Source organism: Patagioenas fasciata, chromosome 1 (assembly GCF_037038585.1).
Source record: "Patagioenas fasciata isolate bPatFas1 chromosome 1, bPatFas1.hap1, whole genome shotgun sequence".
Classification (NCBI taxonomy): Eukaryota; Metazoa; Chordata; class Aves; order Columbiformes; family Columbidae; genus Patagioenas; species Patagioenas fasciata.
This window is the reverse complement of record NC_092520.1, coordinates 198,873,391-198,896,261: the sequence shown is the minus strand read 5'-3', so window position 1 is coordinate 198,896,261 and position 22,871 is coordinate 198,873,391. Positions and strand designations below refer to the sequence as shown.

The following is a 22,871-nucleotide window of genomic DNA, read 5'->3' as shown; positions in this document are numbered from 1 at the left end:
AGGAAAAAAACCCAAACAGTAAAGAAGGGAACACTTGCAGTAACTCCTTGTATAACTTTGGACTCGAAGTTACTCTCCTGACAAAAACAAACCCAAAACAATTAAGGCACCTCTTCTGCATCTCTGTTAATGAACACTACTACCTCTGAATTTTACAATGAACTTTTTATCATTGGTCTTTTGATCTTTGTAAAAGGTTGAAGAAATCATTTGTATCTATTGATGTACATTTAGCTGGGGGGATGAGGCTATGTAGTTCATGTGGCCATATCCACTGCTGAGGGAGAATTTCTCAATTATTTTCTAACCAAAGGTAGCCACGTTTTTACCTGAATGTTGATCTTGGATGCAGACCCAGCATTGGCTTGCATCAACATGCCATTGACTTTCCGGGTTCTGAACATCAGCCCAATGTACCACGGCACAGAGATGGTAATGTCAAGGTCACTCCAAATGATGATGCTTTCACCACTGAAACGCTGAGGAGAGGGCATTGCTGTAAATCAAAAGACGGGAGAGAAACAGTTGATATCCTTCAGGACTAAGGTTAAGAGGAGAAGAGGAGCAATGATACTATGCCACGGTGATGGCACAAGGTAGCCAGACCTTCTTCCACTGAGCTATTTTCAATCTACTGTGGAGTAAGAGCCAGTCTAGGGGAGTTACTGTGAAGCAGCTGATAACGCTCTAAGTTCACAAGCAGTGCTTGTGGGGCAGGTAGCTTGTCTCAGTGCCTGCTCCCACGGGCAGCAGCCCCACACTGCTGTGGCGTTACACAGCTGAGATGTTCCTAGAAAGGTGAGCTCAGGATCTCTGCTGATACCATTCTGCTGATGAGTGGGTGGACAGAGGAGGAAGTACGATGGCAACACTTGCTGCAGATGTTTGCAACATACCTGTGATTACCCTGCTTCTAATTAACAGATTAAACAGAGAGGAAAAGGCTGGGAGGCAACAGGAAATATTAATTAATTATAAATACTCCAGGGCCAGATTATTCAGCTGTCTCAGCTACGCAGCCTGTTCACAGAGAGAAAGCTTGTGTGGAATTGCCTTAATCACCTGTCTTAAATATCTGAAGGACACAGCTGAAGAGTTGCCCTCCTCTCTAACCTTGCACAAACAGAGCTCCTACAGGGAGAAACTGATGACAGCCTTCAATGGAAAGCTCTTTGCTGATGGAAAATAGGGGAACACTCACCCTTTGGACTTTTAAAGTAGTTACCTCAGGTAACAAGAGCTACAATACCACGGATTAGTTGGTTCCACTGATTAGAAGCACAAATTAACCTGCAGGAGCTCTGTGCTACTTGCAACACCTCATATGCCACCTCCACCACATGTGGCACCTTGTAGCAGGACCTGCAGTCAGCCCCTGTCTGATGTCCTCAAGGGCGTGCTGGTGAAGTTCACGGCAGCCTTCTGAAAGTGGAAGCACGCCTTAGAGACTCAGTACAACAACCACTACAGATTGACCCCAGCCTTGCATCTCCTCATGTGGATGGTCAGTGAGGTGGCAGGGCTTCACAGTCTCCTTCCCCTTCTGCTCCACACTGCCATACCTGCTGACTCTTCTGGATTTTCTTGTAGCAGAAGAGATCACGTACGTACAAATGCATACGTGTTACTATAAAATAGCAAGTCCTCAGAAAACAGTAAAGGGATGACATCACAGCAGAAGGTGGAACCAGGTTGATGTGAAGTTGCATTTTTTGGATGAAAAACCCCAAACCCCAAATTCTGGTATGTCTGCCTTGCTGGTCTCTATAAAGGGAAAGGCTGTGGGGGGAGGAGAGCAGAAGCTGGAAGAAAGCGCAAGCTCTTCAGCTCCCTGTGTGTGAGAAATAGGACGGCAGTGACTAGTGGACTATCACTAGCCAAGCCAGAGATGTCACTTGCCCTTCTCCAAGGTGTGGTTACCCCACCACCCCATCCTGGGGTAGGTGCAGGCAGCCCCAAAGGGTAACCCCCCTCCCTCCTGCTCCAGGCTGTGATCTCCCCTTTGCAGTCACACTCAATCCTCCACAAATGCTAGCAGGAGAATATGGTGGAACAACTGAAGCTTAGCCTCCTCTTGAAACCCAGACAGCAATTTACAATGGTTTGCCACCAGACTCAATGTTCCCAGTTTGCTTAGAACTTTAATCTGATGCTCGAGCTCTGGTTGTCTGGGCCAGGGCACAATACATCAGCCCACATGGCACCACATCAATATAAAAGTAACCAGGACATTAGGGTTGAGCAGGATCATTTCCTCCTGCTCCACGTGTGCAAAAATCAGCCCTCTCCTTCCTCCTCTACCATGCCGACCTTCACAACGACCTCAACTTCCAATTTCTTTGCTAGTGGTTTTCTAGACAGTTGTTGAGACTTTTAAGTCCTCCTGCCGCTGGAGAGCAGAGCCAGGATGCAAACCTTGCGGCTTCCCACCTGTTGGAGGCTGGGAACGCTGTTTGCAAGTGTTTCGGCTGGGCTCCTGGGAGAACTGGACTGGCCTGGCAATTAGCCACCTTCTTTTCTCACCAGTGGTGACTTTCGGTGCTTGCAAATACCATTCCCTTGCCACACCTGCTCCCAACTCCCCTCCCTTCCCCGGGGCCAGGGTGCACCTTTCCCAGCCAGTAAAACAGAAATCCCCATCCATCAGTCAGCTCTGACCGCCCTCCTTGCCCCAGCCCTTCCCCATGCCTGGGACTACGGGTCTCCATGAAGAGGCTGGTGGCCACATCCAATGTACCCAGAGGGGACCTGACCACCCCGTCACCACAGAGGCGAGTGTGCAGGCTCCCAAGCACAGCAGTCCCTGCCATCAGTGATGCAGTGATGCATGCTAATAGTTTTCTCAGGGTTTGTCACTTGGAAGCACCGCCTGTGTATCTGTGCACACTTGTAAGAGACTCCTACATTTAAAAAGCCATCAGAAATACATGAGGGCTATTCACTGTGGAGACAGAGGGCCTGGGGACACTGCCAACACCGGGATGTCACCTGCAGTTTGGGTGTAGGACGTGTGACAGCTTATGTTTTGGTGCACAGATGCTCGACCTTCTGCACAGCATTGCAATATCTCAATTTTTAAAATAATTATACTACAACAAAGGTTAAACTCATTTTTCCCTTATTTTATCTCCTTTCTTTTTGTCATCAGAGGGAGATGGGAGCTGCCAGGAGGTGAGTCAGCAGGTTCTAGGAGAGTGGTGAAGGTAAAACACCCCATCCTCACAAGTGCAGACCAGATACCAGAATTTCTGAAGAGCGGGTCATAAAAAAAGTTGGATTTTTAACCAGCCAATGTCTTTGTCCTCTGTGAGCCTGAAGCAGATCCAGCACTACCAAAGGGATTGAAGAAATGCATCAGCCAATCACTCTAACACAAGAATGCAAATATTCTAGCCAAGACTTTTTAAAAAACACCTGCCTAATAATAGCTAGTGCTATTATCTGAGCACTCAAATGAGTGAAATAAGTGAAAGCCAGGAGTATTGTATATCAGTGATTCCTCCTAACTTCAGCTTCAGGCTTCTGAAATCTTTGGTCACGTGTCAGAAAAATTAATTAATATCTTGGCTTGCAATTTTTCCTTAGGGACATTTTGCCCCACAAATATAATCAAAGAAGCAAGTGGCCTGCTGCCCTCAAACTATAAAAAAAAAAAAAAAAGAAATTAAAGCATCAGCAGAAGCACAGAGTTACTGAATGACAAAGGACACATGCAGGAATGCACAGCACTGGGGGCACAGCAGAGTGCTGAGCTGGGAGGACAGTGACGCTGTGATTGTCGTCACTTGTATTACTTGAACTTAAAATGATGGCTACTGGGTAGTTTTGAGGGGATTTTCTAAGTTCCAAACTTCATGTTTTGGTCTTGAGTTTGGGAAAAGAAAACGGTGAGTAAAACACAGATTTGATCAAAATTCAAAGCTAAGATAAAGACAGAGGGAAGGATTGTCTTTGCATGAAATAGCACTACTCCCCATTTACCCCAGCACAAGTTACACCAGAGCTGGGCCCTGGCACACTCTTGGGAGACATGTGGTGGGTTTGCACCACTGAGACCTGCCTATCATGAAGAAAACACCAGAGCTTTACTGACAAAGATACTTGACATGAGACGCATGGAAAAATTAGATCTTCATACAAACCTGGAGAGCTCAAAATATTTGAGGAGCTGTTATAGAAAGCGGGTACCTTGCTAGGGGCAGTAATGGCAGCTCTGGGCTCTGCATGAGATGGCACGTGAGAAGAGGCCTCCATCATTCCTTTCCCCACTCCCTCACCCTGCAGACCCTTATTTCCAAGCTAGAAACTTAGCTATGTGTCCTCTCCTCCCAAGCGGCTGCTTCTCATGCAAGGGGAGAGCAGTTGCCACCACCTGGATCTGGCCCAGAGTGAGGTTTAAGTGGCTTGCAAATCACTGCGATGTGTGCACCTCAGCTGGGAGATCTGCTATTCCAGAATCCATGCCCTGCTGAGAGTAATCAACAATGTCCGATTTGGAATAAACACACCAAAAGAACAAAATGCTTGATCACACTGCAAACTGTTCTGGGCTAAGCATCATGGACGGATAATGGAAATGAAGACCTACCACAACCGGATTGGAGGCCAAAATTTTGCTTTCCATTTCTTGGAAAGCCATGCCTAGTTCAGGCAGGTTTTCCTTCTTGGAAGCCTCCAGGAAGGGTCCAAATGAGCAACCCTCAAGCAGACATGGAGGAGCCACCTTACACTGGGCAGCCCACTGCTGCACTGACCCATGTGATCCCTCATGCAGAAGACTTCTTCCTTCCTTGGGAACAAACCAACTGCAAGTTCTTCAGGCCCTATAAAACACACCTGCTGCTCCTTCCTCATCCTTTATTAATGAGGCTTTACACATCTGCGCACATTGCGTTCAATCAAAGTTAAACCCAATAAAACTGAAAGTGCTCATACTCAGCATTGAGTGCCCTCTTGCCAAGAAAGCGGTGATTAAAACTGCACATTTATCCCTGGTTTGAACCAAAGCCCAATAAAGTCAGCGGGATTCTTTCCACTAATTTGAAGGGGCTTAAGATCAGGCATTTTTACTATACATAAAGTACTTAATACTGCCAAGTTCTCTGGAAGTACTTTGCTTATGTAAGTAAATCAATGAAAGCTCCTGTTATTTGTGACAGTATGTCAGCTATCATATTTATTATATAGGTGATCTCTAAAATTATTTCAAATAGTTAGTGGGTGACTATTAGCCTTAATTGAAATGTCCTGTTACATATCTCTTAAAGCATCACAGTTTGACGTATGTTCTATGAGATGTTAATGACGGGTAATGAAACCTGCACACGACTACACATGAAAAGGTCTTTGCATCCCACCTTGCTCGCAGTTTTTCCCTCCGTAGCGTACGGGGCACTCGCAGATGTACGTGTTCCACTTGTTGATGCACGTGCCACCGTTCTGGCACCAGTTGGTTTCACAATAGTTTCTCTGTGCTGCACAGCCTGAAATTCATGAAAACAGTTACTCTGCATGGTTTTAACAAGATGAAGAATGATTGTATCTGAGTTTTTATGTAAAAAGAAGACATGACCATTATAGGTTTGGGGTTTTTTTCTATATCTTTGAAGCCAGTGAAGCAAAATGTGTATGGCAAAAGTTTAGGTGAGTTGAACAAGGGTCAAATTCATAAAGACAAATCCATCAAAGTCTATTAAATATAGTCACTGAGCTGCAAATCTCTGGGGAAACTTTGGGGAAACAACACTACGTGTTTGTCCTGTTTTTATACTCCTCCCCTGGCATACGCTGCTGGAGACAAGCAGATCGACAGTTTCTGTGACTCAGTACCACTGTTTGCAACTTACTGTCACCTAAACACACTCACCAGGGAAAACCAATGTGCAGTGTTACACAGTGGAGTAACACTACTCTACATCATTGTTTTAAACTATACAGAAACACATTTCCAAATGAGGAAAAAAAAATCCATCCTAAAGAAAACACTTCATGACCATCCTGACGTATATTTCTGTAAAATAAAAACTTGTGTTCAACTAAATAGAGACACAGCTGTTAAAAAAGGGCTCTAAGACAAAACAGCAATTTGAAGCTTATGCTCTGAGTCCCTTCTTAATCCATGATCAATGCCTAAGAAGAGCAATTTAGCTCTTACACAGACCTCCAGCAGGGTGGAAGGGATTTGATACTCCTGCCTGTAAGAGCCGGTTTTATCATGATGAGAACATTTTGTACACCAGAACTAATTCTGATAGGGATCCAGGGACTGGAAACCAAATCAGAAACTCCAACAGGCTGCTTCATGAAGCAGGTTTCAGATTTAGAGGACTGCAGAATTTGATTTACAGAACAAACATAATTTGTGAAAAAGTAATTAAAAATGTTGTATTTTTCCTCAACTAATCCCACTGGCTTTGAGAGCAAAGTGACATTTAAATGGTAATTAAAAAAAAAAAAAAGAGGAAAAGTTCATTTAGGGGTAAATTACTGGGTGAAACTCATAACAATGCAGAAGGTTTAAACAAATGTGGTCCTTTTCTGCATGCCACTTAGTCCCATAAGCGTGCTCTGAGCCACAGGCTATTTGGTGTGCCCCTGGCATGGGCACAAACCTCACCTTGCCCAAACAAACAGGGAGCGCCAAGCAGGTCTGGCTGCAGCTGTGCCAGTGCCGCGGTGGCACCGCAATGCCCAGCAGCACCTCCAGCCCCTGCGGTGTGCCCTCGGGCAAATGCTTTGTGCTCAGCTGTGCCACACAGGGATAGGGGACGTTTCATATCCCTCTGTCTCCTGCCCTTTCTCGGGGTTCCTCCCAGTGCTGTCCCCTTGGACACCCTGAGTGCTGTTACACACACAGCTACTCAAAGAGCGTCCTTGTGTTGACTGTGGAGGCGGCCGTCACTCGTACCTGGCAGGGTGCCGTTATTGGCGATGAAACTCGCCATGTCGATGGGCTTGCTGTCGATAGAGAGGTTCCTCATAGAGCCAATAAACTGTCTGTTGTGCACCGGGAAATCTTCAGGCAGGTTTGGGACACCGCCAAGGAGGAGAGGGCCAGTTAGGTCCAAAGATCTGAAAAAAACAAAGAAATGCTCATCATTTCTTTGTTTTGTTTTGTTCTTTATCTTACTGCTTCCATAAGCACATTTGAGCTGTTTAGTTTACCCATATTGCCATGCACTTCCCTCTGCTACATCAGCACTTCCAGAGTTTGTAACCAAAGTACCTTCCAGGAACACTGTTTTAACTTAGGACTTGTCATACACATCCAGAAACCAATGACCTGTCCCTAACATGGCCAATATAAGAAGAAAATGAAAGTTATGGGAAAATGTGCAGCCACAGCAACTTCTTTCTGACTCCCATCACTCAGGGGCTGCCTTATGCTCCTCAGCACAGGGCTGAGATGCTGTAGATTTTGGTATAACGGTTTAACTATATGCAGTGCAAACCCCTTTTAAATCCTCTGAAGGTCTTTGTCTTAATAATGTTTGGTGCATGCAGCTTCCACTGAGTGACTCCACAGTGTCTGGAAAGTAGATAATTTGGTCAGTTTGAATTAACCCTAGTTTTTACGATCCCCCGCCTTCGCTTGGGATTTTAGAGCAGTATGTGCATCTCAATGGTCTTTCTGCTTTGTTGCCTGCGGTCCATCTCCTCTTTACACTCAACAGTACTAATCTTTTTGGTCTTCCTCACAGGCAAGCTTTTTTTTTTAATACCTAATGATTTTTCAATGGCCTTTTCTGTACCTCCTTTATTTCTACCTCCTTTTAAGACTGGACTGTTAAATGATGGAAGTAATAAGCTCTTCAGCCATCCCCTTCATTAATGAAGTCTAACATTTGCCCTTCTCTCTACATTTTCATATTGACTAGATGCTTTTTGGGGGCCATTCACACTGACCCCTGGGTCATTTCTGTTTGTTTGTTTTGCATTTTACAAGTAACTTGGGCACACATCTGTATCTACATGAAACTGTGCATTCCACTCAGTGTGCTGACCGTTGCAGAAGCCTCCAACGAATTCCATCCACCAAACTAAACTTTGTCACTTTTCCTTGTTAAATCATGTCTGCTTCTCCAACTTAATTTACTTAGTGGTTAATCACATACTGTTGATTCTCCCCCCTGGAAGAAGAGAATGAGTGGAAAATGCAAATACAGGGAATCCTTACTTCTTCGAGCCGGTCTGAGTCCCCTGGGCAGCACAGGTGTAGTTTCCAATGAGGCTCCCAAAGCGCACGGCCACTGCTGTGTCACAGTCGTCCACGGTCACCACGGCCACCTTCTCTCCTGAAGGCCCATGAGGAATTCCTAATCGCCCAATGTTGGGCTTCAAGAAACACATGACACAAGTCATACAATGCTACACACACATGGGATTTAAATGCTAGTTTAGCCAGCTCAACGGAATGCTTCTTCCTACCCTCCAAAACCGGACATGTAAACAAAATAGCAGAAATTAAGTTGACGACAACATCTAAGCAAGAAAAAACCCCAGTGGATGACTGCAGGGAGAGTCCACACACACACAGTGGGTTACACGGCATGGGCAGAAGTGGCTTTTGTCTCTCCTGCTACTGAACCACTTCAGCCCAAATCACTTCAAACAGATTTTTTCTTACTTCTGCACAGCAAGCTAATAAATTCTGCTCATTTTGCAACTCTTCACCTCAAGTGAATAACGTCACTTCGATTTTAATATTGTTTCTGCCCAAAGACAGAAAACTATAAAATTACGTAATAGCACAAGTGAGGCTAAAGGCTTAAATCAAGTTCACTCTGATGGGGGTACTGTCAGGGCCACCAGAAACAGAGCCCACGTTCCTATAAATGCTGTCTGATGACTGGAAGGGAGGTCAGATGAAGACCACTGCTTGTTCCAGCTGTAAGATGAAGTACACAGAAAAGCACTGCCCATTGCTGAGCTGGCTGAGAAACCCCCAGTTTCTAAGTCATGGAAGAATAGAGATCAGTGACCCATAGAGTTGGACAATCAGAAATGATGGATGGATCTGAGCTTGCTCATGCAGCCACTTTGGTCCAGGCATGCAGACTGACACCGTAGGTGGTGCACAGAAGATGGGAAGAAAGTGTGTTTTAGAGCAGCAATAAATGCTCCGTCTTTCCCCACCTCCAGCTTCACCCAGGCAGTAGGAGACTCCTGACCACCCAGTCACAAGGTGCCCTGGTGCCACAAAACTGGAGTTGCCACATTCAGCTTCACAGCTCCACTGCTACTGGCCCGCTCTGCCCATCACCCCACCAGCAGTTGTCATTCTCCTCACTTCAAGCACCAAGGAAATCCAGTGATTTCGACGGGACCACCAGGAATCCAAACACCAAATTTCTGTGCCTCCACCACAAACACATCTTTCATCTCCACTAATTTAATAACCCATGAGATGTACACCAGTGTGACTTCAGGAGATGGTATCTGCCATGCAGAAACTCAACAGATTCCTCCAGTGGAGAAGTGCATCATAACGGTTAAAAAAGGGTGCACATATAAACAGCAGCATAGCAGTCTCAGTGAAGAACTAGCAGATTTTTGAAGAAAACAGTTTTCCATGCTTGGTGTTTGTAGAGAGCTACAGAGTCCTAATCTACCACTGGTGCAGGATCTCTGAGGACTTTATGGGTACCAGAGAAGTGATGAGCTGAACTGCCCTGGCTCTGCTGCTGTTCCTCTGTGGGCAAAAGGACACCTCGCAGGAGGGAAGTCACCAGGATCTGACCAGACACGGGGCACCACCGAAAGCCAAGAAATACTTTTATGATGTGTTGATCAACAATAGTTGTAACTGCATGAAAACAGAGGATGGCTGGGCATCAGTCTGTAGTTTGCTGTACACTCGCTTTAAAACATGTATTGCTCAACAATGTACTGAAACCCCTTATTTGTACAGCAAACAAGGAAGCAGTAAGGGGGTAAATGTCTATTCTTTCTGTTTCACTTATACACACATGAATTTGTTAAAATACCTAAAGCCACTTTCATTATGTGTAAAGAGATAGATTTATTTCTAAGGGTAATTATCCCAACATTTAAAACATTTTCAAAAGATGTTTCCTGGTGTCAATTCCAGTTGGAAAGTATTTTCCACTTCCTCTACCAAGAACTAATGCGATCACATAGTTTGGCAGTTAAACAGTATAAGGTTTTGACCTCTCTTGAGTGATATTAAGGCAGATTTTATTTTTTCCGACACTCCCTGGACTTTGCCAGGAAGCATGCACGTTTGCAGTGCTGGAAATGTTATTGTATGCAATGACGACAATGTTAGTGAGCAGCCTTTCCAAGTAAATTAAAAAATACATAGAAAATTAACCGAGCAACAGGTAGACCTTCCTTTCCAAAATTAAAATGTTTACATTCTGAGTTCTACTTCTTTCTCTTTGGAGGAATGATTCGATGAACATTTATGTTTTTGTGCTTCACTGAAATAACCTATTGTTTCCTACATGGGAGCCCTGACAAAGGCAGGGTATTTATTCTCGCAGCAGGGGGGATCTGCCCAACGTTAATCAAGATTGCAACCCGATGAGACTCAGCAGTTTGCAGCTGCTCCTTCACAGTCAACTAGTTGCAGCAGCAAAGTGACTTTTTTCTCCCTGCCAACTTTTACTTAACATAGAAATCAGTGTTTCTCTAGATGTTGACCGGTCATTGCAGTACAGACCTCTGGCATCTCTTCAGCTCTGGTGACCACACAGAACCATAAGCTGGTGAAGAGGAAATGGAATGTTCCAGTGTACAAAGAGACCTATGGACAGTTCAAACCACCCTTAGTTGAAGCACACTGTGATTTTCTGATCATGTCAAAATGCTCATTTGACAGAACAGGCTCTTCCCAAAATGGAAGAATATGCTGCTGGGAAAGCAAAGAAAGATTCTCTGAGTGATTTAATGTGACATGGGCTCTTTTTTCTCTTATATGTGGGAAGTACTACACTACTCATCTTCTCAGCATCTAGCACAGGGAATACCATATAACTGAAACAATGTGAAATAAATAAAAGACTGAAACAGAGGGAGCCCAAGTTAGGACCTCCTTCAGAATTGAATGATGAAACTAATTCTATTCATTTAATATTTAGGTTACTACTAAATATAGTTTCCTGTTGACACAAAAGATATTTAGAGTCTTATGCATTAAAAAAAGAATCACTTTGAATACCTGAGTCTTAGAAAGAGAATTAATCAGTGAACATTAAACTTGGGGTCTAACGACAAGAATTCCTATTGCAGGCTCAAAGATCATCAGCTATAAATGAAGAAAAACAACCAAAAATAAACTATATTAATTGACTAGAAAACTATTATGAACCACAGTGTGATTAAAATATAACAAAGGCAATACAACAATGGGTTGGTGTGAAGATCGGTAGGAAGGAAATTTTATGACACTGACCAGGATAGAATATTGTGGACAATTTTGATTTCATTTATTAAAAATAACTTCCGACTAGAGCAGATGCACAGAACTGCAGCCAGGGCAACGGAAAGCTTACCTTATCAAACAGACAAAAAGCACTCGCTGTGCTTAGCCTAGCAAAGTAAAGGCTAAGGAAGAGCTTTGGAAATGAGAAGATGCTATCACTGCAATGGACACAGCACAGGGACAACTCAGGATAAGATACCCATGAGGAATGTAGGCTGGAAATCAGCAGGTGATGCTATGCCATAGGAGAGGTCATCTTTGGGAAAGTAACAGGGGTGAAAATGATAAAAAAGAACATAGTATGTTTGTGATTACAGAAGCTGGTGGTAGCAACAGGACTGGCCTGCACTCAAAGGAAAATAAGTAACAGTAAGTAGTACTTGGAAAATACACAAGAAAGCGAATTGCCACCACTGCATGGTAGCACACACATTTATGTTTCATCTTTGCTTCTGTGGAATCCTACTGGAGCAAGACTGATCCCTAACAGTAGGAACAGCTAACACTAACCAGCATTAATTCACACTATTATTTTCTGGAAATACATTCAAGGAGTTAAAAGCCAGACTTTCATCTGGGTACTTAGCAGTCCTTTCTGCCTGTCAGACCCATCTCCTGAAACACCATGCTACCCGAAAGGCAAGTTTCATTAGCTGTGCCAATTCTGCACTCATGAGTAAATGTTCAATGTGGTGTACAGGAATTTACCAGCAGGACCCCCATTAATGGTAATGCAAGTCATGCAACTGAGTTCCTGCTTATGGGGCTGAAAATTTACCTTGTGCTGCCCTAACCCTAAAGGCTGCCTTTTTACTTAGTGCTCATCCAGAAAGAAGTTGGAACTCAAACTTCAAAAACCATATACTGTGAGTAACAAGAAAAGTGAGTAGCAAAAAAAGGTACTAAACAGTGCTGTCGAGAGAACTTGGTATCCCTTAAACAAACTACAAAAGAAGTGGATTCGTCCTGGACTCAAAGAAACAGGAAAAAAAAGCAGCCCCAAGTGTTTCAGTGTGTTATCACCATCACATAATGATTCTTCAAATGTTCTGTGCATCCCACATTAAAGTACATTGTGTTCATTGTACTGGCCCTTATGTTTCTCTGATATAATCCCAGAGTTACCTGGAGAAGATAAAGAAGCAGCCCCGACTCAGGACCCACATGTGAGAGTAGAAACCACCTACTCTTCCCTCTAACTGTGAAACAAGGCAAACCACATTCATGTTCCTCAAGTAATGCCATTAATTAGTGCATAAAATTGTACACAATATCATGAAACTTAACTTTGCCTCTTCAAGCTTTCATGAAGAAGATTAGTGGTTCTGATGTATGGGTGGACAATCTCAAATTCTGGGCTAGTCCCTGGTGTCTTCCCTCACCCAGAGTCACAGACAGACTGGGGCTGCAGGAACAACAATCTCCCAGGATGTCTTTTGAAAACTGCAGCTGCCTTTCTGACCACGGCAGAGTTAAAAGTGAGACTCATTGACTGTCCTCAGCGGTGATCTGGAGGAGTGACCTTCTCGAGCCGCTACGGTGCCTGTGTCTCCCTTTGGCCACCTGCAGTGACTTTCCGAGGTTGCAGTCAGAGAATGCCAGGACAAAGCTATTTTACTACCGATGCCAAATCTGATTTTCAAGAAACCCAAGTATGGAGCAATGAAGTGTTTGGACTTCTCCCCACAAGTTCAGCAGCAAGAAACACATGTAGATTCTCCCAGACGCATGTAAAACCCTGAGAAGCTTGATCTGTGAACTAGTGTTTTCTAAATGCAGACCAGATAGAGGAGAGAAGGTCATCAAAACACATCTGTTTATAGTTTGCAAATCTACTGTGCAAATCTACTCCAATTCCACTTAAAACATCAGACACAGATATTCTCATGTATCTCAGTTTCATTTGGATCCTCTATTATTTTAAAGTAAATATTTAAACTGTGAGAGCCCACACAGTTACTTATTAAAGACACGGATGGTCTGATGATGAACAGTGAATGGAAAAGACAGACAGATTAATGGACAATAGAAGCTTTGTCTCAAATACTTAGCTGTTATATTTTTACATTATAAACACTACTCTTTTCAAAAACCATGATGCAAAATTGCTGGAGAAGTTTAAGTAAATAGTCCAATCTTTAGTAGACTTATTTTGGATTAAACTGGACTAGATACTGTACATGTAATAGTAACACTACAAAGTGCAAATGTTTGTTCAGTCAACCAGCAACACTGATGACACTCAGATTCCTGGATCTCACCGTTTTATTAGTTAAACCGCAAGACAACGGGGCTTTCCCAAAGGTCCCACAAACATCTCCACCAGAAGCACCTCAACTTCCATTCTTAGATAAAAAACTGCCACTTGACTTTTCGCACAGATGGAAAGAGGGAGAATGGTTTTGGGTGGCCAGGAAAGAGTGTTCTAACTTCATGGAAATTCCCTGAACTCGAAACGAAAGCTGCTCTCTCCAGCCCGAACCTCGTCCCGGAGGCTTCGCCTGCTGCAGCCACCCCGCTGAGTCTTTTGAAGGAGCTGAGGAGCTGATTGAGCACCAGACTGTAAGCGTGGCCAAGCCTTTGTGAACACAAACCGGCAACCCGGGCAAATGAGACACAACCCATCTCTTTATGCTCGGCACGAGGAGACCTGTTTTCTTGGGGGACAGATAATAACATTGCAAATTGTGAATACTGCATTTGCTCAGCTCACTGTACACATTAAAAATATGTCTACTTTAGAAAGCTGGTCTTTTAGCAAAATGCTTTGGGCAGCATGGCTTAATACGTAGAGCTTGGCTTGTTTGGCTTTTTAATAAGTGCAAATGTATAAAAAGAAAAGCCATCCTGATGTCAGTGCCAGCCTTTCAGTGTTTCCAAGAGTTTCTTCACTGGACAATAAGTTACCCTTCTGTTTTTGTTAATCAGTAGCTAATGATTTAATGACTGTTTGGAGTGGTTAAAGGTTAAAAAGAATCTGTTTCCTAGTTGTTTTTAATACAAGAAAAACACTCTTCAGCACTGTTAATGCACTGGTTCAGATCCCACCACCCCCAAAAAGTGCTTGGTGGAAAAATGCCTCATGTCCACACACTTTGGAGCTTTTTGCTTCCTAGCGCTTTCAGCTACAGTAAAAATGGGAAAAAATGGACCAACTGGCACTGGATCGGGCTGGAGGCCACTGCTGGGGCTCTGGGCGCCGCCGGGGTCCCCCCTCGCCGGCTCCCTGCGGCTCATTAGGCAGCCGGCCAGTCGCCCGGCTCCTTCGTTAACCCGCCGGCCCCTGCTCTGCGAGCTAACGCGCAGAAGGGAGAAACCCCCTCCGATTCCCAGGCGATGCTGTGCTGCTTCATTGGTCAAAAAGCTCATTAAGGGCCCGCAGCGGCGGGGGTCTCCCTGGCAAGCGGTCAGAGCCCGGTCCCCACAAAGAAAATCAATAAATAAACAGGAAAAAACAAACGAGGAAAACACCACACTTGCATTCCCTGGGAGAGAGACCAGGAAATGCTGGCAAAGCGTAGCACCGTGGCATGAACTCACAGACCGTTCTGATCAATCAGGAAACTCCAAATTAGGCTACATTAAGAGAAACCATTAATGTTAATCTCTGCTTTTTCAAGTTTCCCCCTACAGCTTTCCAGAGCACCTTTAAAATAAGGTGGTGTGAAGAACTGAGAACCTTGATTAGTCACCAGGGAAAGGCAGGACAAATCTTTTCACATAAACCCCTTACTCCTTTGATGTATGTATCCCCTTTATTCCATGAATATTTTAATGGCATTTCTTTATGGAAACTTGGCTCGAGCCTGTCCAAGAACACGAGATCCTGTGACAGTGAAAAGGAAAAGCAAAATGTTTCCCATCGGTGAGACAAAAATGCAAATCCTAAAAAGCCACCAGACCAGTTCCTTTTCCTAGACAAACTCCCTGAAACACCAATGGCAGGATCCAGGCTGGGCCACAAAGTCGAGCGAGTTTTACTAGCCTGATTTGTTATCTCCTTCACGGCTGCATCCAGAGGCTAAGCTTTGATTTTCAAAGCAGGGGCTTTTGGCACAGGTATGGGACCTGGCACAGGTGACCAGTGCTGCCCGAACTGCTGCTGGTCTTTCGGTGGTAGGGCAGAGACAGGGAGCATCCTCCTGTCCCACGATGCGGCAATGGCGTGGCAAGGCTGTGAAAAGCCACGGCTACACACTCACACACACATGGCATCCAGACATGTTCCTTCCCTCCACACAGCATGACTAGAATCTTCACAAATATCATCCAGCTCCTGCAAAGGGTATAGTCTTGGATTTGACTAATTTTGGCAAGGGCTGCTGTAGTGCTGATGAGAAGAATGAGGTTTCCCTGCTTGCAAATGGAAATTCTATCCTCAAATTTTTATTCCCAGATGCTTCTCAGCTCTTTGATGCTGAATCAGTGATACGGCAAGGACCCGTTCTGGTTGTTGGGAGACCATGCCCATTCAAGACGACATCCAGTTTTCCACATGGGAGACCCCACTCACCACAGTGTTGTGGTGTTGCGGGTCCTCTCGTCCACCCGCTGCAGCCCCCTCCTCCCCTCTGATCTGCCCCCACGGCTGGTGCATCTTCTCCCTGCCCTCTGAACCCTTTTTCTGCCTACTTGGCTGTCTCCCTCCCTTGCACCAAGAAGGATGCTCTTCCAGAATCCTTGGAGAACTGGAAGAGGAGAGCACGTGAAGGATGCTGGAAGAACATCCTTGTTCTCCTTCATGTGTCCTCCTCTCCCAGCTGAGTAAACACTTCTCCCTTTGCCATTTCTCCGTGTCTACCTGCCAAAGTACCACTCTCAAATATTTCCGGCTTTACAACTTAATTTTGCATCCAGGATGCAAATGTTACTGCTGTCAGAGTCCAAGAAATACCGAGAAACAGCACAACATGACACTTATTCACAGCAACTAGCTCTTCCCCCTTGGACTGATCCCTGATCACACCTTGCCAAGCAAACTGCTACCCAGTGTGGGTGACAGGGGCACAACTGGGTCTATAAAATCCAGGAACCCCACACGGCTCTATGGGCTACTTCCTCCAGGGCTGGGTCTTTGCAAGGGTCTCCTGGTGCGCACAGACCCCTGCATGGTCAGGTAATTGCAAAGTGCTGCTTCCCTTCACTCCACAGACGGATGTAAAATACCTAAAAAGTTACTGCATATCAGTGAGTTACTGCAGATTGAGTGTGTGATTAAATTGAGATAACAGTGCACTTCAAAGCACTCACACGGAATTCCTGAGGTGCCATTTCAATGACTCTGCAGAAGCCCTGCCAGGCTGTGCTGCATAGCCTTCCAGTCCCATCCTCAGGGCCTCATGGTTAGCCAAGGGCCGTTCAGACTCCACCAGTTCTCATGGAAGTCCCTCCCATCTCCTTGGCCTTCAGCAGAAGCTGAAAATGTCCATTTTGGGAGGTGCCACTAAACCTCTGAGGAGTTTTGTGGTGTGGAGGTGTTAGATGGCTTGAGAGAAACTGGGCTCAAGGAGCACCATTGGGTCCAGGTTCCCCAGGGTGATCTGAGAGCCTCATGCCATGGGGGCAACCATGCAGCTGAGACCCAGCTCACACCTTGGAATGGCAGTGCTGTAACTGGGCATGCAAGCTAAGCCTTTAAAAACCTGGAAGAAGCGAGGGGAGTAAGCACTGAGCAGCCTTGCTGAAGATGAGGTTTCCAGAAGAGCAGAGGCTCAGGTTGATTTGGACATAACCCAGTCCCTACTGTCACTCACGGAGCGAGCACCCTGGGGATGGTTTCTGAAAAGTTACTGATTCTGTTTGTGTATAAAATTACTGCCACAACCAGGAATGTTTTCAGGGGGTGTTCACAAACTCTGTGAGAACACTTCCAAAAGCAGGCGGGGAAGAGAAAGAGCCAGGTGCTGGGTAGGACTTGCCCTCCTCTTCCCCAGCCGCCACAGAGATCTCCCAAAGCTGCCTGCGGGAGCTGAGCAGCGCAGGGCTGGGGAGCAGGACACACTTTGCACCTCAGTGACCTCCAAGTGACTTTTGCTGCTTTACACTTTCATTTCCCGAGACAGGGATATAGAGGCGAGTTATTTGTTATTTCGTGTCAAGACCATGGAATGTCGCTCTACTGCCAAATCCTGATTTCTTTTCCCAGATATCAATCACTTTGCACCTACCCCCTACCAGGAAAAAAAAATTCAACAGAAACAATTACTACTAATTGAAACCCTCATGAATAACTATTGGTGGAATTGCAGGGAGGGGTTTTTACAGTCCAGGCTCACATGTGCCTGTTCTGCAAGGGCTGAGCAGCTGCCCCCGTTACACCCACAAACACCTGCAAGGGCTCTGCAACCACATCCAAGCAGGACCAAGAAAAGGTAAATATTAGCCAGGCAGCCCTTCAGTGCTTTTCAGGAGATATTAGGAATGTAAATGGTTGCCACAGGCCAGACCAAAGTCTCACTGAGGGAGCGGTAGATGCTGTGGAAGAGTAAGGACAGGGCAAATGTGCAGCAGCACTTCTGTGCTCCTGCCTCTCGGCTTCCCACCCGCAATACCGCAGGCTGGAGCTCCAGACAGGTTTTCACAGGATCGTGCCACATTTTATGGATAGATGTGACTCGTGTTATCATCTAATCAGCCTTTTGCCTTATACAACCACAGAACATCACCCAGTCAGTGCTGCCCCAATAACATGGCTTGCACCTGAGCTAAAATTTTCCTTTAGGAAGGGAAATACGGACTTAATTTAAAGATTTCAAAGGACAGCAAGACCATCAGAACTGCAGGCAGATTATCATGCAAATTATATAACTTCACTATTAACAATATTGTATTTTACTGCTGATCAGAATCTGTCAAGCTTCAGTTTCTATATGTTAAATCTATGGTCTCCTGTGGACTAGGACTTCCACTGATGATCCTCTGGATTTGGGTGGAAGAGGATGAATTTGGACCCAGCAAGTATGGGAGTTCTCTGAATCTTCAGCCAGAACGCCAGGAAATGACTCATAAAGTGAACTATTTTTGCAGAGATTACCTTTTCTCATGGCATTTTACAAATGGGGTTCTGAGCGTGTAGGAAATGACATGTTTTGCATTCAGACACAAGGAACATATTTTATATGTTTGACTAGCACAACATTTTGAACTTTAAATGTAAAACCCTGGCATGCATTCAGCAATGGAAAATCTAATTTATTTCCCTTCCTTTCGCTGCTTGCAATTTTAATTGCCTTTTTTTTTTTTTAAATAACCATGCCCACTAGCACCAGAAATACACAGTACAGATAAACAACAGAAATTCACAGCTACGAATTCCTCATACCCTCATTTGATACGTGTCTCCAGCACTACTTACTGCATCCTTCACAAGTGTACAAGCCTGCCCACCAAAAGCACAATAATCTGCTGATACAGTAACTCATGTTAGTGTAGAAAGTTGTGCTGCATGTGGTTAACAATATTAGTAATCCAGTAAAAACTCCCTGACCTCAAACTGAAAAGTAAATGAAACTTGCATGTTGGTTAAAAATTTTGGTTGTGGATAGCAAAGAAAGTGACTTTTTCACTTTAATTGCTTTTCTTCCTCTTAGAACTGAAGGAACCCCAGATACTTTCTCGGTGAAGAAAAGCCTCTGCACTTATGCAGGAAACCACAGATAAGTCCTTCTCAAAATCAGAGCTGACCACTTGACTGTGGTCGTGTGCCCTGTGGTTTTGGTGTTCTGCAAGTTTTTCTGTGCTTAAGCTATGGCAGAACTTTTGATACCATGAAAATGCCATGGAAGGAAGGGCATCCAGCAGAAATTGGTGATCTGAGAAGTATAGCACAGTGCTGCTGGAAGTTGGCACTGTCCACTGCCTCCTCGTTACTACGCCACCACTGACCTCTACAACCCTGCAGTACCTTCCACTATTATATATTCACAATGCAATGCGTGACAAGGAAATTATAAAATTAGAAATATGGCTAAATCTTAAGTAAGAATATGTGACTTGTTTTACAAGGAAACACTAAATTTTAACACGCTTTCTCCCTTGCACACTTGGTGTTTCTTTTTCAGTATTTACAGTACCCCCTCTGCCAAATATTTGCTTAACATCGCAATTAATGTTTTGCATTTTTCTTTACCAGTCAATGCCAAGCAATGCAAGAGCAGGGCTGTGTTGATCACGGACATTGTAAACAGAGCAACTCACTCTGAGCCAGCAAAATCCAAACTCTGGCAGGGCCCTCATCTGATCAACAGCAGCATTATCATAATCTTCAAGAACTGCATTGTTTATTTAGAAAATCTCCCTCGATCCCTTAACAAATTAGTCTGGAAGCCACCGGGAGGATTAACTTCAGAAATTCTCCCTCAGATTGCAATTATGTCTGCTCAGATGTCACGAGCAACAGACATTTGCATAAGTCATACCCAGCCTTTATTACTAATTGCATTTCCAGTAATTTGACTTCTGCTGTGCTCTGTCTTTTCCGACTGAGTTACAAAACGCAGCACTCGGCAGGGACAACCATGCCCCGGTGCGAGAGGCGCTCCCCAGCACAGGGTGTAATACCTAATACCTACCTAAGAATTTAATTGCCAACCACTTTTCCTGACCATTCAGATTAAGGAGTAAACGATACTGGATGGTATCCTGGATACTTTCAGGGCAAAGTCTTTCACCTTGGGTCCAATGACTAGAAGTTATGCCTAGCTGGTGGCAGCTATGTGGCTTTTGTCCAAGGAGCTGGCAATCCCTATTCAGCTGCAGGCATGTGCCTGCCTCATCAGTCACCGGCAGGGCTGGCAGCCTTGCTGCAGCCTGGGAGAAGACCCAGGGCTGAGCAAACAAGGTTTTCAAGGTTTTTGTGCTGGAACGGGATCCTCCCGCCCAAGGGGTGGGGGGGTGGCACCGGGGAGCCGGCGCTGAGCTACTACATGATGTTCCTGTTCACCTGTCGGTCCTGGGGGAACGGGGTGCTGCGAACCCAGAACTTCTAACCAGAATTAGTTCCCTTTATAGGAGAGAAAGCAGTAACCAGTGTTGCCCATGTCTTTTGATGCAGTTGTCACAATCTGAGTGCCACTAAAATGCTGATAGCTGCCTTTTTTTTGTCTCAGAGGCAATGGGGAGAGATCAATTACCAGTCCTGAATACAGAATAATTATACTTCCATAACAGGTGAATTTGCCATCATCAGAGAGGGTCTGTGTTTTCAGAGGAAACAAGATAACCTATCCGTGAGCTCCACAGGCACCTGGCGCAGGGGCATGTGTGCCGTAGCCAGCAGGAGCTGCGCTCACCTCTGCCGCAGACCATCAGAGGCTGCTGTATTTCATCCCACTCTATTCAAAACAAAGCACTTCACTATCCTCTTCAATGCAGACCAGCATGACTCCCACTGCCTGCAGCTGCCCATGCAGCTTGTGCTACCACAAGGGGTTTGGATTAAAGGGCAGGTCCTGCCTGTCCTCAGTGGGAAAATGTCAGTGGCCACTGGGCTTCCAGGGCCCCACGAGAGCACCAGCATGCAGCCCTGGAGGTCTGCACTTTTAGGGTACAGCTGCATCACCCCCTCAGTGACTGGTGGCCGGATGAACTGTGGTCCTAGCCACCTCTTGGGTGGGACAACAGAGGCGGACATGAGTTTTCAAGAGGGAAGTTTTGCACCCACATCCCTAATCCTTCAAAATGCTGTGCCTCTGGCTGCTGCTAGGCACTGGCACGACACAGGCTCCCAGAATCTAATCAGAGGCTCTAGTAAAACAAAGGCAGTGATGAATGTTAGAGATTTGCCATAAAGATAATCCCAAAGATAATTCTGCTAATGAGTTGCAGGCATAACGTGTAAGAGAGTGACAAAATGCAGGGGCTGTACAAGACTGAACACAAGAGCTCTTATTCACCACATGCTCAGCGGAAGCAGACGCTCCGTGTGAGCACGGCAGGCTGCAGCGGAACACATCGCATGTCTAAGGCAAGTTTGTGCTGCAGTTTTGCTGCAGTGTGCAACTGCCCCCTCCACACCTGCTGGTGGGTCCTGCTGGCTGCTGTGCACTGCCCGCTCCCCCCAGCTCTGCAGCTGCCCCCCAGACTGCTGCATCCCCACTCACATTTCCCTTGGGAGCGCAGTGGGTTCATCTGTTAAGATCATATATTTACGCACCTTTCTGCTGTTGCTAGACCAGAAGGTGCCATTGGACTGGAGACCTGGAAGGCACCTGCTCAGAAAAGTCTTTCAAGCAGAGAAACTGGCTTTACTTTTCTGCTTCATTTAGAAAATGGGGATACCCCCATTCTCTGAAAAAAATCCAACAAGCCGAAAATGCAACACCCTTCCCTCTGTATCTCCAAGTTTGCCAGACAGATGTTGCAATTTTTGTCTCAGGGCCTTTGGTCCTGTACATTATAGAAAGTCTTTATCCTGAAGCTGCTAAACACCAAGCCTGATGTAAAGTGCTTCTTATTTCTTGCTTAGTGTCATGGCTTAAGCTGGGTGAGCAGCTGAGCCCCACACAGCTGCTTGCTCACCTCCTCCACAGCGGGATGGAGAGGAGAATCAGAGGGGTAAAAGTGAAAAATACTCACGGGTTGAGATACAGGTAGTTTAATAGGTAAAGCAAAAGCTGCATATGCAAGCAATGCAAAAGAAAGTTTTGCCCAGAGGTACATGCACCACCTCTGGGCACAGTCAGTCTGTCATCCACGGTATGGAGGTTTTGTGAATGCAGACTCAAAATGGTGAGCTGTGCTGGCACTGCAGCACAGCAGTACAGGCACAGTTAAATAAGCCTTTGGGATCAGCTTCAGCAGAGGAACCCACAGGTGAGGGAGGGAGAAGGCTGCCCTCCCACCCACTCGCCCGTCGGCTGAGCAGGCGCAAGGGGAGAGCTGCAGCACGCACCCAAAGTACGGAAAATCAACTACAGCCCCAGTCTGAAAACAGAAACAGAGGGTGTTTTGGCACCTGGAAGCAGCTTTCAGCCAGTGGGTGAGGGATAAATCCTCCCCAGGAAAGAAAGGTACTGGCAAATTCTAGTGTGTGAGTGGGCTGAGAGCTAAACCTCCATAGCATTAGGGCAGACTCTGGTGATACTCAAGCTCCAGCTTGCCCCAGATGAAGGCCAGTTAACTCAAGAGAAACCAGCACTTACCACAGGCAGGCGATTTTTGAAAGCATATAGGAGTCTGATTTAGAGCAATGCACCTCCTGCGCTTTGAATTCACAATGCACCAAAGATCAGCCCTAAGCAGCCCTTATTTCTTTCAAGTTTATCTCTAACCGAAGAATTTGCCTGTTTTCTCTGGCGGCTGTCTTCAGGCTAAACACAGGTCTGGGCTCTGCCGGGTAGGAACGGCACAGGGACAGAAGGCAGCAGGTAACTGCTAAATGCGACCGCCCTGGAAGGGTGGGCTACTCCCAAGTCAGTCCAGCATC

The 22,871-nt window shown here is 45.5% G+C and overlaps 1 protein-coding gene across 1 annotated transcript in view; it reads right to left on the bottom strand.

The window, feature by feature from the left end:
* Nucleotides 1-22,871, bottom strand: part of CELSR1 (cadherin EGF LAG seven-pass G-type receptor 1) — a 170,086-nt gene that overhangs the window by 41,087 nt on the left and 106,128 nt on the right. Inside the window, exons 6-9 of the mRNA XM_065840132.2 lie at nt 8,177-8,334; nt 6,908-7,071; nt 5,358-5,483; nt 330-496 (exon numbers count right to left, since the gene is read on the bottom strand). Of these exons, the coding sequence (XP_065696204.2) occupies nt 330-496; nt 5,358-5,483; nt 6,908-7,071; nt 8,177-8,334 (615 nt within the window). The remainder of the gene's footprint in view (nt 1-329; nt 497-5,357; nt 5,484-6,907; nt 7,072-8,176; nt 8,335-22,871) is intronic.